The sequence below is a fragment of the Amborella trichopoda genome, chromosome 3 (genome assembly GCF_054954075.1).
Source record: "Amborella trichopoda isolate Santa Cruz 75 chromosome 3, AtrichopodaSantaCruz75HAP2 v2.0, whole genome shotgun sequence".
NCBI lineage: Eukaryota > Viridiplantae > Streptophyta > Magnoliopsida > Amborellales > Amborellaceae > Amborella > Amborella trichopoda.
Window position 1 is genome coordinate 41877810 of NC_142338.1, and position 13968 is coordinate 41891777.

Here is a 13968-nt window from a genome sequence, read left to right on the forward strand (position 1 = left end):
ACAGTCTCCTAAGGGTGGATAGTACATATATCAAGTTTGCAATGGCAGTTTGCCATTGTTAAGAGTACATTCCTGGTCTTACCCTTGTAGGCCAACTTCCCACCATTAGCTATCATGACTTTCAAATTTTCACATGGATAAATATAAAGTTCAACTTGCTTTGTGATATTAGGGTCGATAAAGTTGTGGGTACTACCTGAATCAATAAGTATGGTGACTTGACTATTTCTTTATGTACCCCTGAACTCGCATGGTTTGGGGCAAATTGATCCTAGCTAGAGCATGTATTGAAATTTCAGGATTATCTTCCTCGTGCTCAAGTGGGTCACCTCCCTCTTCTTCTAACTTGTTTTCATCCATGGTATCTCCATCTAACATATAGAGCTTTTGATTTTTGCATCAATGTTAAGGGCTATTTTTTTCATCGCAATTGTAACATTGCCCTCTTTCTTGCCCATCTTACATTTCGACTTGCATCACCCTTTTGATTAGTGGAGAAGTACGTTGTGTAGGGGTGCCGACTACAAGGATTCTACTTATGTTAGGAGGAATTCCGTTACATTGGCGGAGTTGGGCCATTATTTTATCCTTTAAGTTGGGCTAAACTGATGGCCTCCAACATTGTTTTAGGCTTATACATACATAAATCATGTCTAATTTCTTTTTTAAGCCCATTAACAAAGCAACTTGTAAAAAATGCATCACTAAGTCCAATGGTACGATTTGCTAACCTCTCATACTGAGTTTGATACTCCCGAACAATTGAAGTTTGACGTGGCTTAGTAACGGCTCCAGTGAAGTCCTCGAATTGGTTAGGGCTGAACCTGGTACAAAGAGCAGTGACAAAGTTTCACCAAGTTGGATGACCATTGGTTCTTTTGTACCATTGGTACCATGGTAATGCTTCATGCTCTAAATGAAAAGAGGCTAAATTGACTTTCTATTTTTTAGGAATTTGGTTAAATGTGAAGAACTGCTCGGCACGATACACACAACTTGTTGGATCATCCCCATCAAATCGTGATGTAGGGAACGCATTGGGAATATTGCATTGTTGTTTATAGAGATGTGACGCGGGCTTCCCGATGATCCAGATTGTTCATTAGGTGACTTGAAGGATGAAACCTCTCCTTGGAACTTTGATAAAGAGGTTGATATTTGGTCATATTTTCGTAATTGCTCCATAGAACCTTCTCTAACTTGTTTCGTCTCTTGCTCTAACCTTTTAACTTCTTGTAATCTAGTTCCTTAGCCATAGTTGATACCAGATGTAAGAAGTCCCAAAAATAAGAGGGCAAAAACAATTACAAGAGTAGAATTTTACTAAAGTCAGTAAAGAAAAAGTTTGCGGCCCACTTCGAGGGAATAATCGTCCTAAATAACAATCCCAAGCTCAAGCTTGTTCCATTCCCTAAATGACTCTCACTTATATAGACCTCCATAGTCATTCTACGTTTACTCCCAGTCCAGGACCTCCCAAATTAATAACCCCTAACTCAAAAACTCCCACCCACTTATTGAATTGAAACTCTCATACCATTTATTGAATTTTACCCCTTGGTCAAAGAAAAGTCCTAATTTATTAAAAACCACTAAGTTAATCCAAAAGATGCATTGCAATTGCGGAGCACATAATTGGGCTATGGTCCCGAGGAGGTTAAATCGTGGATTTTGCACCTTTAAGGGGCTGTATTTTGCTCCTTCAAGAAATAAAAAAGGTTTATTACATTAAAGTGGTTGCCTATCGATTGTAATGTATAGTGTGGACCAGCCAAATAAGCCCTCACCACAATTAGGGGTGAGAAATTACCTGGTCCGGATCCGAAACAAGAAATTCGGATCCTATATGGATCTGGGTATCCAAAATTCAGATCCGGATCCAAAATTTATATTTGAATAGTAAGTCGAATTGAATCCGGGTACAGGTGAATCCAATTCGAATCCAACTATATATATATATATATATATATATATATATATATATATATATATATATATATATATATATATATATATATATATATATATATATATATATATAAGGGCACACCTCCAAATTTTATCATAACATGCAATTTTGGTGTAAAACATTCTTAGGATTATTTGAAAATCTATTTTCATATCTAATTATAAAAATTTGAACTTAAAAAATGGCTAAAAATCAAGTAGATCTATAAATATATGAAAATTTTGAAAATAGACGGTTTAAATAATGCATTGCATGATGAACTATTGTTGGGACTCAAAATCTTTTTTTGTTGTTCATACATCTCGATGTCGAAATGATCAATTAGAGGGTTTTTCAACATTAAAACAACCTTTTTCAATAATTTTTTGAGGTGCATCCATAATTCTACATTTGAAGGTTGTAACCTTATATAAACTTTTCCTATATACATTATAATTTATATAAGGGTGCGGTTTCCATAAGGTTGCAACCTTAAACAATCCAATTGAGGCACACCTTAAAATTTTATCATAACATATAATTTTGTTGCAGAAAATTCTTAATATTATCTTAAAATCTATTTTCGTACTTAATTAGAAAATTTTAAAATAAAAAAATGGTTAAAATAAAGTAGATCTATAAATATATAAAAATCTTGAAAATGGACGACCTAGAAAATGTTTTACAAGATGCACTATTTCAAGGACTCAAAAACCTTTTTTTTTATGTTCATACATCTCGATGTTAAAATAATCGATTAGAGGGTCTATTTATCATTAAAACACTATTTTCGATAGATTTTTTAAGTGCATATGCAATTCTATAAAGGTTGCAACCTTATATAATTTTTTCCCTTTATATAATATGAGTAATGATCCAATATAACCCTCCCCCCGCTTATGTGTCCATTTATGTGTGTGGGACTAAAAAAGTTTACCATTAAAATTAATAAATTATTACACAACGAAGAATTCACTTTTTAAAAAATGTGTGCCAAATTTAATGGTCGTCCTACAGGCGGGAGAGAATCCTGTGAAGATCAATTGTGGGGATTGGATCCTCGCATCTCTCTAAACCCACGAATTAGGGTTTCTTTAAACCCACCTTTCTCAACTTCAATCTCTCTCTCTTTCTCTCTCTATCTTTTTCTCTGCCTTTGCCATTCGATTTGAAAGATTGAATCTCTCGAACTGACTCTGCCACAGGCTTTGGGGTTTCAGTCTATCGAACTTCAATCTTTGAAGCCCCCGCCATTTGATTTGCGGACTGCTCCTGAAAAGCCTTCTTCTGGTCCAGATTTGAGAAACCAGGGGGCTTAGCATTCTTCTCTCCCTTCTTTTCATGGCCAACACCAGGCATATTCACCAGTGGTGTGGATATGGGTTCTTCTTGTGGAGCTTGGTTGCCATTACTGATGGATTCATACTGGACTGGCTCTTGATGTTGCAGAGATTGATCGTCGTGTTTATGAAACCAGGGCTTTAGTGAGAGAGACTGAGGGAGTTTCAATGTGAATCGTGTCAAGTTTTAACAGTAAAAAGTTTTAAAAGATCAGAATCAGTTCAAAATCTACGGTTTGAGACCAGTAGCAGATATGGGTAATGGAGATGAGAAGAAGAACAGAAAAGAGTGCTATGAAAATCCTAAAACTCTAAATTCTTAAAGAGAGCAGATATAAAAATCAAGTTTTTTTTTTTGCTCTTATGTTTTATTGGGTGTTTTTATGCAATTGAAAGGTCCATTATCTTTTTTCCATGGATTGTTTTTGCTAAAATGACCAATAATTTTGGTACATGCTCTGCCTCTTTCTACGATAAGAAGTTTCGTTTTTATGCTTTTCTTTTCTTTTCTTTTTTCTGCTTTTCTTTTTTATTTTGAAGTATTTTCTTTCCATTGTTCTATTTGTTTTCATTTCCCTATCTATGGTTTTCTAAGTTTTGTAATTTGTTGTAGTTTATTCCTTTGTAACTTAACTGAGTTTTGTGGGTATAGAAAGTTTTTGTGGGTGTAGAAAGTTTTTTATGTTTATTCATATTTGTTTTTCTATTTTTATTTTTAGCAATGTGAAATTTCATACCCACTGAAAACTAAAATGAATATGGGGTTTTAATTCGGTGAATGACGAGTTTTGTAATTTTTTTTTTTTCTGTTCTAATGAATGGTAGCTTTTTTTATCTGCACTTCCATTCAACCATAAATTTGGTTCAAAATTATCCGGATCTGGATTCATATCCAGATCCCATATATCTTTTGGATCCGGATCTGGATCTGAATGATCTAAAACTTATAGGATCCGGAGCCCATGTATAATTTTTGAATCAGGATCCGGATATGGGTAGATCCAAACCCGATCTGAAAAATTCTTAACCCTAACCACCATAGCTACTAGAATTAGGAATCAACAAATTTGGATATAGTTGGTGAAAATAGCCTCAGATTGGGCTCAAAATTTGTAAATCTACATATGAAAATAAACTCTAAAGGCGAAAAACATAGAATTTCGAGCTAACGGCTAGTTAAAATAGTGGACGGGTGGTCTAAAACAGAGCATAGTCAAACTTTGGTCAAACCAACTCCAAATGGTCATTCGAGGGTTTAAAAGTCTACTCTAAAGTTCCTCGAGTGTATCCCCCAAACATTAGGTCAATGCAATGTTGGACGACCAAGATAAAAGCAGATGAAGTTGAAGATCACCGAAGCAGTGCCATCCGGGTCTAAATCAACCTCAAATTTATAGAGGAATCCTTATAAAACCTTAGCCAAATGATATGAAATTGTAATAGAAAAGAGGCAGTGTGTTAAAAAGCTTTTTTCAAATTTGAGTGTGTTAAAAAGCTTAAGTTTCAAATTTGATCCTGATCCGATTTCAGTAAATGTCATTTCTAGGATAAAAGTCTATATTTTGTACAATAGCAGGGAAGATCAATCTCCAACAAAATAACAAAGTTTTTGGCCTTCAAGATTCGATCATATCAATTGATTCCTAAGGCTATGCTCAAATTCCTAAGGCTATGCTCAAATTTTTGATATGTTGTTCCCATCACGAGAAATTTTTATCGATGTAAAAATTGATTGGGTTCTTAACACGAATCATAGATAAATTGTAGGAAAAAGAGTTAGATTAAAAGTGAGTTTATATATAGCAGTCCTATGACCTTGATCTACTTTTTGTCTCTTATCTCATAATCCGTAAAGCATTAGGAGCTGAAATTTTTTATATAAGATCTTTAGTTAAGCTCCTAAACATACATGTAATTTGTTGTGGGGTCTAAAACTAAATTGGGAGGCATATCATAGAGAGAGTTTACGAGAAAAATAGCCTGCTAAATTTTCCAAAAATAAACAATAAAATAATCATAGCTCCTTTATTTGTGGAGGCTTTTTACCCAAATTTTTCTCAAATAGTGCAAGGATAATTCCTCAAATTTTCATTGTGCACCGAATAAAGGCCAATAAAGGGTGAAAATTGAATGAATTTGGAAGAAGTACGGGAATGATCATGGTCTATGAAACTATGGATGAAATATTTAAATTTAATAGAAAACGATCATGGTAAGTTGCTCTATGAAACTATGGATGAAAATCAAACAAAAATTAAAGAAAATTACATCAAACAAAGGTAAATTTCAAAATTTCCCCTAGAAAATATGGAATATTCAAAAGTTCCTTAAAAAAATGAAATACCCTAAACTTCCCCAAAAATTCCCAAAAATAAAAATTATCTAGGCAACCTTTAACAAACCCAAAAAATTCCCTAATAAATATCAAAGCGGAAAGATATAGCAAGCAAACAAGATTGAAAGCAAGTAAAATGACTTTTTGGGCAAATTAACCTTGATGGGGCAAAAGTCATCAATGCCGGCATTAAGGTCCACCATCTCTTCTCATATATCTCTAGGTGATTCAGATACACCGAATTAGAGAAATTCACAAATCCATCCCCTATGAAAGTACTTTAATACTCATAAATAATAAGGACACGGTTTCTATGCGCCCAGCCGGTAGAAATGCAGGCCTGGTAATAAATATATATTTTAAATATAATTTGACCCAATTTTTTTAAAGAATATATAATCTTTAATATGAACATCGTGAATATGGAAAAAAAAACACATTTGAAAATTAGAAATAATAATTATATTAAAAAACATTTGGACCATTAGTTACACTTGTTTTTAGATTGACCACCTATTAGCATCCATCTTTAAAATGGATGACCGCATATTGTAGAAATGCGGTCCAACCCGCATGAAACAATTTTCTATATAATAATGCGGTCCATCCCGCATGAAACAATTTTCTATATCATAAATTAAAGTTGTTCTACCTATTTGCGCACTCTCTGATTTGCCCTTGCTTAGTTAAATTAAAATTTTAAAATTAGAACACCTAAGCACACATGCAGGCAAGTGGGATGGGACAATCAGCTCCCTATGGACATAATATGGGTGCAATGATTGCAAGGAAAGAATGGATAATCATCAAACACCTACTGTTTGATCTTTTGATCAAAACTCACACTAATTGATTACGCCTATGGTTTCTTGTACTCCTTTGACTGGCTCTGTATCTTTTGTTTCTTTTCATCCCAACAGTTTCCTTAATAAGAGACAATTGCAGAGAATTTTATCTCAAAACAACTGCAGAGAGAGAGAGGAGGGTAAATCCCCAATTTCATGGATATTTCATTTATAAATAGCTCTAATTGTCATAATTTACATCTCAATGCATATCAAGTTTTGAACGGCCTTCAACAAAAATCCATGCAAGAACACAATCCTACAACAAAGCTATAAAAAAGAGGTTATCTCTCACCAAAATTTCTCTCTCAAACGTTTTTAAAAATTGTGTTTCTTAGCCATATGACAGGCTAAGTGCACCCAGTGTTCCAATGAATGACCAGGGCAGAGTACTTGGCGCATGCCCGAGCTGAGTACCCGACCCAGCAAAAAAGTGTTGAGAAAAATAAAAAAATACAAAAAATCGTAAAAATTAAAAATATATGTTTAAAGTAAGATTAACCTATGAAAAAAGTTTATATGAGGGTGAGGCTCTAAATAATCAAATTAAGGCACAACTAAAAAATTCACTAGAAGAGATCGATTCAATGCTGAAAAACCATCCTTTCGATCATCTAGACCTCAAGATGTATGGACATGAGAAAAAATAGATTTCAAGTCTTGAAAATAGTGCATCTTGTAATGTATTATCTAGACTGTCAATTTTTTAGATTTTCAACTGTTCATAGATCTCCTCAATCTACACTATTTTTGAATATTTAAATTTTGTAATTAGAGATAAAAGTAAATTTTTCGCCGATTATAAAAATTTCTTATACTAAAATAGCATATTTCGGTACTATTTGAAGGGGCATCTCACTTTGATTAGTTAGGGCATCGGCCTTATACAAACCACACCCCTAAACAAAATACGTCTAAATGCGTGTTAAAAAGTAGTAAATGAATAGAATTTGAAAAATTAGTTTGTGACAGGGGTATTTTTAAAATAATCTAAAAAGATGGAAAAGTATAAAAATAAATATTCATGGCCAAAATACTTTCCAATCTTTGTTAAAATAATAAAATGCATAAAGGAAAAGTATATAACGAGGCCATTTACTTTTGGTACAATATGATCACAATTAATCTTGACCATTGGATGTGAAATTGGTTGGATGCATTTATTTCATTGACCAAGCCCAGAGTTAAAAAGAAATTTTTTCGAACTTTGTAACATATCCAAGCCATCAGATTTTACATCGTATGATTAAAAGTAATTGTGACTTTCTTCTACCAAAAATAAATGGTCTCTTTGTACACAATCCCATATATAAATACATATATTACAAATAGATTTATTTTATTTTATTCTAATTTTATAATTTCTTTTGAATTTTTTTGAAGGTACTCGAGTTGGACCCCTACTCGGGACAACTCAGGCTTAGCCACTTCCCTAGCCCAAATAACTTGGCGAAGCTTACTCATCCAATTTTCTAACACTGAGTGCACCCTCAAGTTTTTCATAATACAAATTGGAGCCAGTGCCTTAGATTTGCCCAAGTACAATTTTTCCCAGGTAGGACCCACTTTAATAGGATATGGAAGTATAGAAATCAGTAAAATTTATGGTGGCTTTTATTTCCACCAATTGAGGAAAATGGGCATGATTATCACAAATATTTGCTTACTTTGCAGGGGTAACGAAGAAATCAACTCTCACCTCTTTTTTTCATTGTCCTGTAATTAAAGGCATTTGGGACTGGGTTAATTGATTTTGGGCGAGAGCGAAACACTTGATTTTTCAGATTTGGACTCCGCCTATTTCAGATTTAGTGGCGTCAGTGTTATGGAATGTTTGGAAGGAAAAGAATGCGGTATTGTGAAGGTATGTCAAAGGATGAGAGTGATCTTTGCTATGTTATTATGCGCTCTGCCGTAACCTGGGCACAAACGCTTGCTTCAGAGACATTCAAAGGGAGCTTTTTGAAACAAATTTGAACTTCGTGCCGTATTATAAGAAGAAAAGGCTTACAAAACCTCCCTCCCTGTTGGATCCCTCCTCCTTTGAGATGGGTCAAGCTTAACTTTGATAGGAATGTGAGAGAAGGAAGCCAACCAGCAAGTTAAGAGGCCTCTTAAGACACTTTGGGAGACAAATCAAGGAAGCCTTCATCCTTGCACATCAAATGAAGCTAAGCGGAACTTTGAACTTTGGGGCTTGAAGTTTGGCATGTTGAAGTTAGACGATCATGCTGAAGTTAGACGATCATCGTACCATTGAAGGAGACTCGGCCAATGTGGCTAGTGTAGGATGTCCGTTGATAACCATGGACTTGGATGAAATCTTCTGTGCTCTGAGGGGAAGAGAAATCTTTTCGCCTAGATTTCTTCTCTCTGTCTATGTTCTATACTCTCCCCCTTCTCGTCACCTTTTCATCCATCTTTCTCATCTTTTTTTTTGTTCTTTCTTTTTTCAATGAAATCCATTCATTAACATTAAAATAGCAATAAAAATGGTTTGTACGTTTCATTATCTCAATGAAATACCATCATTATCATTAAAATAACAATAAAAAATGGCTCATGATAGTAAATATTTTCGGCCATTAAAATTTTAGATCCAAAATCCATTTCTAACCGCATGTGAGCACCTGGACTCATCAAAACTTTACCCATTTACATTAGAACCTTCATACTCGTTTTTAGAAATGGTCGAAAGACCAATTTTTCACCTCATTGTTGTTTATTTAATTGGAGAGGACCCTCTTGGGATTTTTAAAATTATTTACCTTCCTTTTCTAAGTAGTTAATGCCCATCATCTTTGTCTTGTGCATGTTAACCTTTGCTCCCGCCACCAGTTTATAGCATTTTAAAAAAAAGCTATAGGTTTTATACCTGTCCTTGCCTTGCTTCAATAACCAGAAGGGTGTCATCTGCATACGTTCATAGCATTCCAAAAAAAACTATAGGGTTTATACCTGCCCGTGCTTTGCTTCAATAACCAGAAGGGTGTCATCTGCATGGTGCAGATGTATTATGACTGGTCTAGTAGCAGCAGTTGATAAATCTTGAATGAGTCAACTTTGTACAACTCCCTCCATCAGTTTTACTAAAAAGCTCTTGGCAAAGAGTAAAAAGGATTAGGGTAAAAGTTGAACAAAGTGAATTAGCACGGTATATGCGGTTTTTTATTTTTGTCTTTTCTACCCACTAGAACACTTATAGATGTTCAAATAATACAAAATAAAATTGAAATAAACAAAGATAAATAACAATAAGGTTCTCACTTGCTACCACTAAATAAAACTCTTCTATTTCATTAACCAAAAATTACATAAACTCAGTTGGGAATAAGAATCATACTCGCATCTTTGGGCAAGCCATTCATTAATAGAATCGGAGGCATCACAATCTTTCTCATATTATCGATTCCAAAAAACTCTCACCCTCTCTCTGTCTCTCTCTCTTTCTCAATGCGGGTGTGACCAAAGTTTGGTGGTTTGATGGTAGAAATATTGGACAGCCTATTTTATATTTTTCTAACTTAATAGCAGTCCGATGTTTTAGCATTTTCACCTTTCCATTCAAACCCATTATAGGGTTATCTAATGTTCCCAATAGCAGACTGCCCTAGAAATAGATTGGCCTGTCTCTAGCGCACTAGACTGCCCCGAAAACCACAAAAAGTTAGAACATAATGCAGTAAAACTAGAAGAAAATAGGAATGGGCTCCAGGTTAGGTGATCAACATGGTGGGGTGCCACAATATAACATCTTGAGTTCTATTCCTACTATGAGCAAATGACCGTTATTCCACTCAACCACCCAAAACTAGAAAAAAAATTAAAGAAACCATTAAAAATAATAAAAATAAAAAATAAAAACCCAACCAAAAAATAAAAAAAAATCATTAAAAAATAATAAAAATAAAAATAAAAACTCTCACAGTCAAGTATGAGAAAATGTGGTCCAAAGGTAATTGCATAAATTTTATCCCATCCTTACATAAACACGATGACTTAGTGGCAATGACGCTAGGAGCTAGGATTGAAAACATTTGTAATCACTGTTTATTTAACAATATTAAGCACTCTTGTCAAAAAAATAAAATAAAAGAAATGATTGAGAACAAAGCTCATCCTAGGAAGTGTCGCACGGCGACATCAGCTGAAGAAACAAGCATCTTAAGCATGCTAAAAAACCATATCCTTTCGCCCCCCAATTATCCGCATATGCTCTCCCACATACATACAACAATACCATATCATTTCATATCCCTATCATCCTCATATACTCTCTCTGTCACATATTATTTCTCATGTGAAATGACAATGCAAAATACTTTTAAAAGTGGGATATTCTCCTAGAATATGTTGCACCTAGGACCTTACCCTTTCCATATTCTTTCATATCCCTATCATCCTCATATACTCTCTCTGTCACATTATTTCTCATGTGAAATGACAATGCAAAATACTATTAAAAGTGGGATATTCTGCTAGAATATGTTACACCTAGGACATTACCCTTTGTCCATTGCACCTAGGACCTTACCCTTTGTCCATTCTAAGTAAGAGATCATCAGAGAACCCATTCAAGCTTCTCCACATGCACCTAAATCACCATAACCAAACCAAACACCAAATCATATATCTATATATATATAACTAACCTCCAGAATTCCCCCACCATTGGCAGCAGCAACAACAACACATGATGGAAAACTACGATCCTCTTTTCCCGGATCAACCAGTGGTGGATCTCTACCTTCCAGTGTGGGCTAGCCTTCCATCCACCGCCTTGAAGCCAGTGTTCATATGGGCCGACGCCGAAGCAAATGAGAGACACACCCTCACCTACTCTCAGTTGAACTCATGTGTCACAGGTATTGCTTCTAATCTCCTCCTTCCCTTGCAAAAGGGTGACACCCTTCTCATCCTCTGCGCACCAGGCTTGCAGTTAGTGCAAGTGATTTTCGGTTGCCAGAGGGCTGGCCTTGTGGGAGTGCCTGTAATTCCACCCGACCCGAGCTTTAGTTCACCTCAGCAGCAGCAGCATCTCATTAGGGTCCTTAGACAGACGAAGCCGAAGGCAGTGGTTGCTGATCGCGAGTATATTTCGCTTGTACGGGCGTATTGTGAGTTTCCAGGAGCCTCTACATCACAGGAAAGGAGGATGTTGGCTACTTTACTTGTTCCATTGAAATGGATTCCCATTGAAACCAATGCTGTAGGTATTAACTTTGATTTTACTATCATAAATGGTATTTTGTTTTACAATTAAAGGTTTTTTAAGTGCCAAAAGAGGTTTTTCTGTTAGGCTTCTCTCCCATGTTCACTTACAATTAACAGCCCTAAAAGAACATACCCACATTCCAACCACAAAACTTCAAGCTGTGAAAAGATGAAATCTTTGATATATGGATCAAACTAATGCTTCAACTTTTATTTGCTAAACCTCAGCATTGCTTCGCTGTGGGAGGTGATAAGGGTCCACCATCTTCAACATACACCGGTTGCCAACCAGAAGATGTGTATCTCATACAGTACACCTCTGGGGCAACCGGCACCCCAAAGCCAGTTGTGGTCACTGCCGGAGCAGCGGCACACAATGTTCGTGCTGCCAGAAAGGCCTACGATCTTGACCTGTCAACCATCTTTGTGTCATGGCTGCCCCAATACCATGACTGTGGCCTCATGTTCCTGCTACTTACTATAGTCAGTGGTGCCACTTGTGTGCTCACTTCGCCCTCTGCATTTGTCCAAAGGCCTCTTCTTTGGCTCGAGCTCATTTCCAAGTACCAAGCCACATGCACACCGGTGCCCTCCTTTGCGCTACCGCTCGTTGCTAGAAGAGGAGGGCCATGTCTCCACAAGTTGGACCTTAGGAGCCTGAGGAACCTCGTACTCATCAATGAGCCCATCTATGATAGCGATGTCCAGGATTTCTTGAAAGTGTTTGCAGATGCAGGCTTACACCCAAGTGCTATCGCACCATCGTATGGGTTGGCCGAGAATTGCACATTTGTGTCGACAGCTTGGGCTCCTGGAGGGGTACCTTCCTTTCCTGACATCCCCGTTCATGCACAGTTGTTGCCCAGCGCAAGGCTTGGTTCGTATGACATAGACGTGGATGTGCACATAGTGGTTGTCGATGAGGAAACATTCGAACAAGTGGAAGATGGGAGGGAGGGAGAGATATGGGTTTCTTCAGAGAGCAACGCCAATGGTTTTCTAGGCCAACCGTGGCTCAGCCACGAGGTGTTCAATTGCAGGCTTAAGGGTGGTGTCGGTCGAAGGTTCATTAGGACAGGCGATAGAGGCATAGTATTGGGGCACCAGAGGTTTCTATTTGTCACTGGGCGATGTCGTGACATGATAAGATCACATGATCGCACGGTGCAGGCTCATTACTTGGAGACCAGGGCTTATAAGAGCCACCCTGAATGCTTGAGAGGTGGGTGCATTGCAGCATTTCAAGTGCAAAATGGGGAAGATCAAGTGGTTGCCATTATTGCAGAGTTACAGAAGGGGAAGGATAAAGGTGCATTATCACTTGTTAGAATATGCAAAGGGATTCAAGGCTCTTTGTTCAAAGAATATGGTTTGGAAGTGGGTCTGGTGGGTCTGGTTAAGGGAGGAAGCCTTCCAAAAACTTCATCAGGGAAGATGCAAAGATGGGCAGCCAAGGAGAAGTTAGCCAGGAGAGAGCTTGAAGTGGTGCAATTGGTGTGGTTTGGTAAGTCATGTGGTTCATCAGGTAAGGGAAGGGCTGAGTCTTTGGGCCCATTAAATGGCCCGAGTATGAAATATAATGGAGTGCATGAAAGCAGGGATTGGATGCTCTCTTATCCTCACATAACCTCGCTTCTCTAGAATATTAACCAAATGGTTGGAGACCAGAATGAAACATCCAGTCAAACTTGGCAAGGAATTTGGTAATTATGTGATGCAACTCATGGTGAAAACCTTAAGACATGGAAGGATTCGAGGAATCAAAACATAGGAATGTAAGAATCTATAAACATGAAACTTCTAGTAATTATCTACAGTCGTCTGTCTTCTCAACACTTTAAATGGACTATGAAATATTTATAAAAATATGTTAAAGAAAAAGAGTCGCAGTATCATGTATGTAATCAAATGGAGAATCTTTGAATATTTCTGAGTTTTCTTTCTTTTGGTTCATTTAACATGAATTTTAGAAGATATTCCCAATTTTGAGAACATGTTGATTATGTACCATTCTTCCCAAAAAATGTTTAAGAAAATTAAGCAGTTTTGGATAAAATTATTCTAGCGTAAATATTAGCTGTACAAAGAGACCATATTAACATTTGGTTCGTACGAAAGCTTGCACGTGCATAAAGCCGATGAAAACATGTCCCATACGAATAGGTTTTACCACCACAAGGAGCAAATGCTGTGAAAAGAAATCCCCACCCCATAAGGTGGGGAATAAGTTATGGGGGATTCATTACTCGTGCGGACCCTAAAAAATATGTCATTCATGTTTACAGC

The 13968-nt window shown here is 36.5% G+C and overlaps 1 protein-coding gene across 1 annotated transcript; it reads left to right on the top strand.

Annotated features, from left to right (window-relative positions):
- The first annotated feature begins 11131 nt into the window (after positions 1-11131).
- Positions 11132-13323, top strand: LOC18422570 (uncharacterized). Its single transcript, XM_088860399.1, has 2 exons — positions 11132-11677; positions 11911-13323. Exons 1-2 carry the CDS (start codon positions 11162-11164, stop codon positions 13321-13323), a joined length of 1929 nt encoding a protein of 642 aa, XP_088716525.1. The 5' UTR covers positions 11132-11161.
- The last annotated feature ends 645 nt before the right edge of the window (positions 13324-13968 follow it).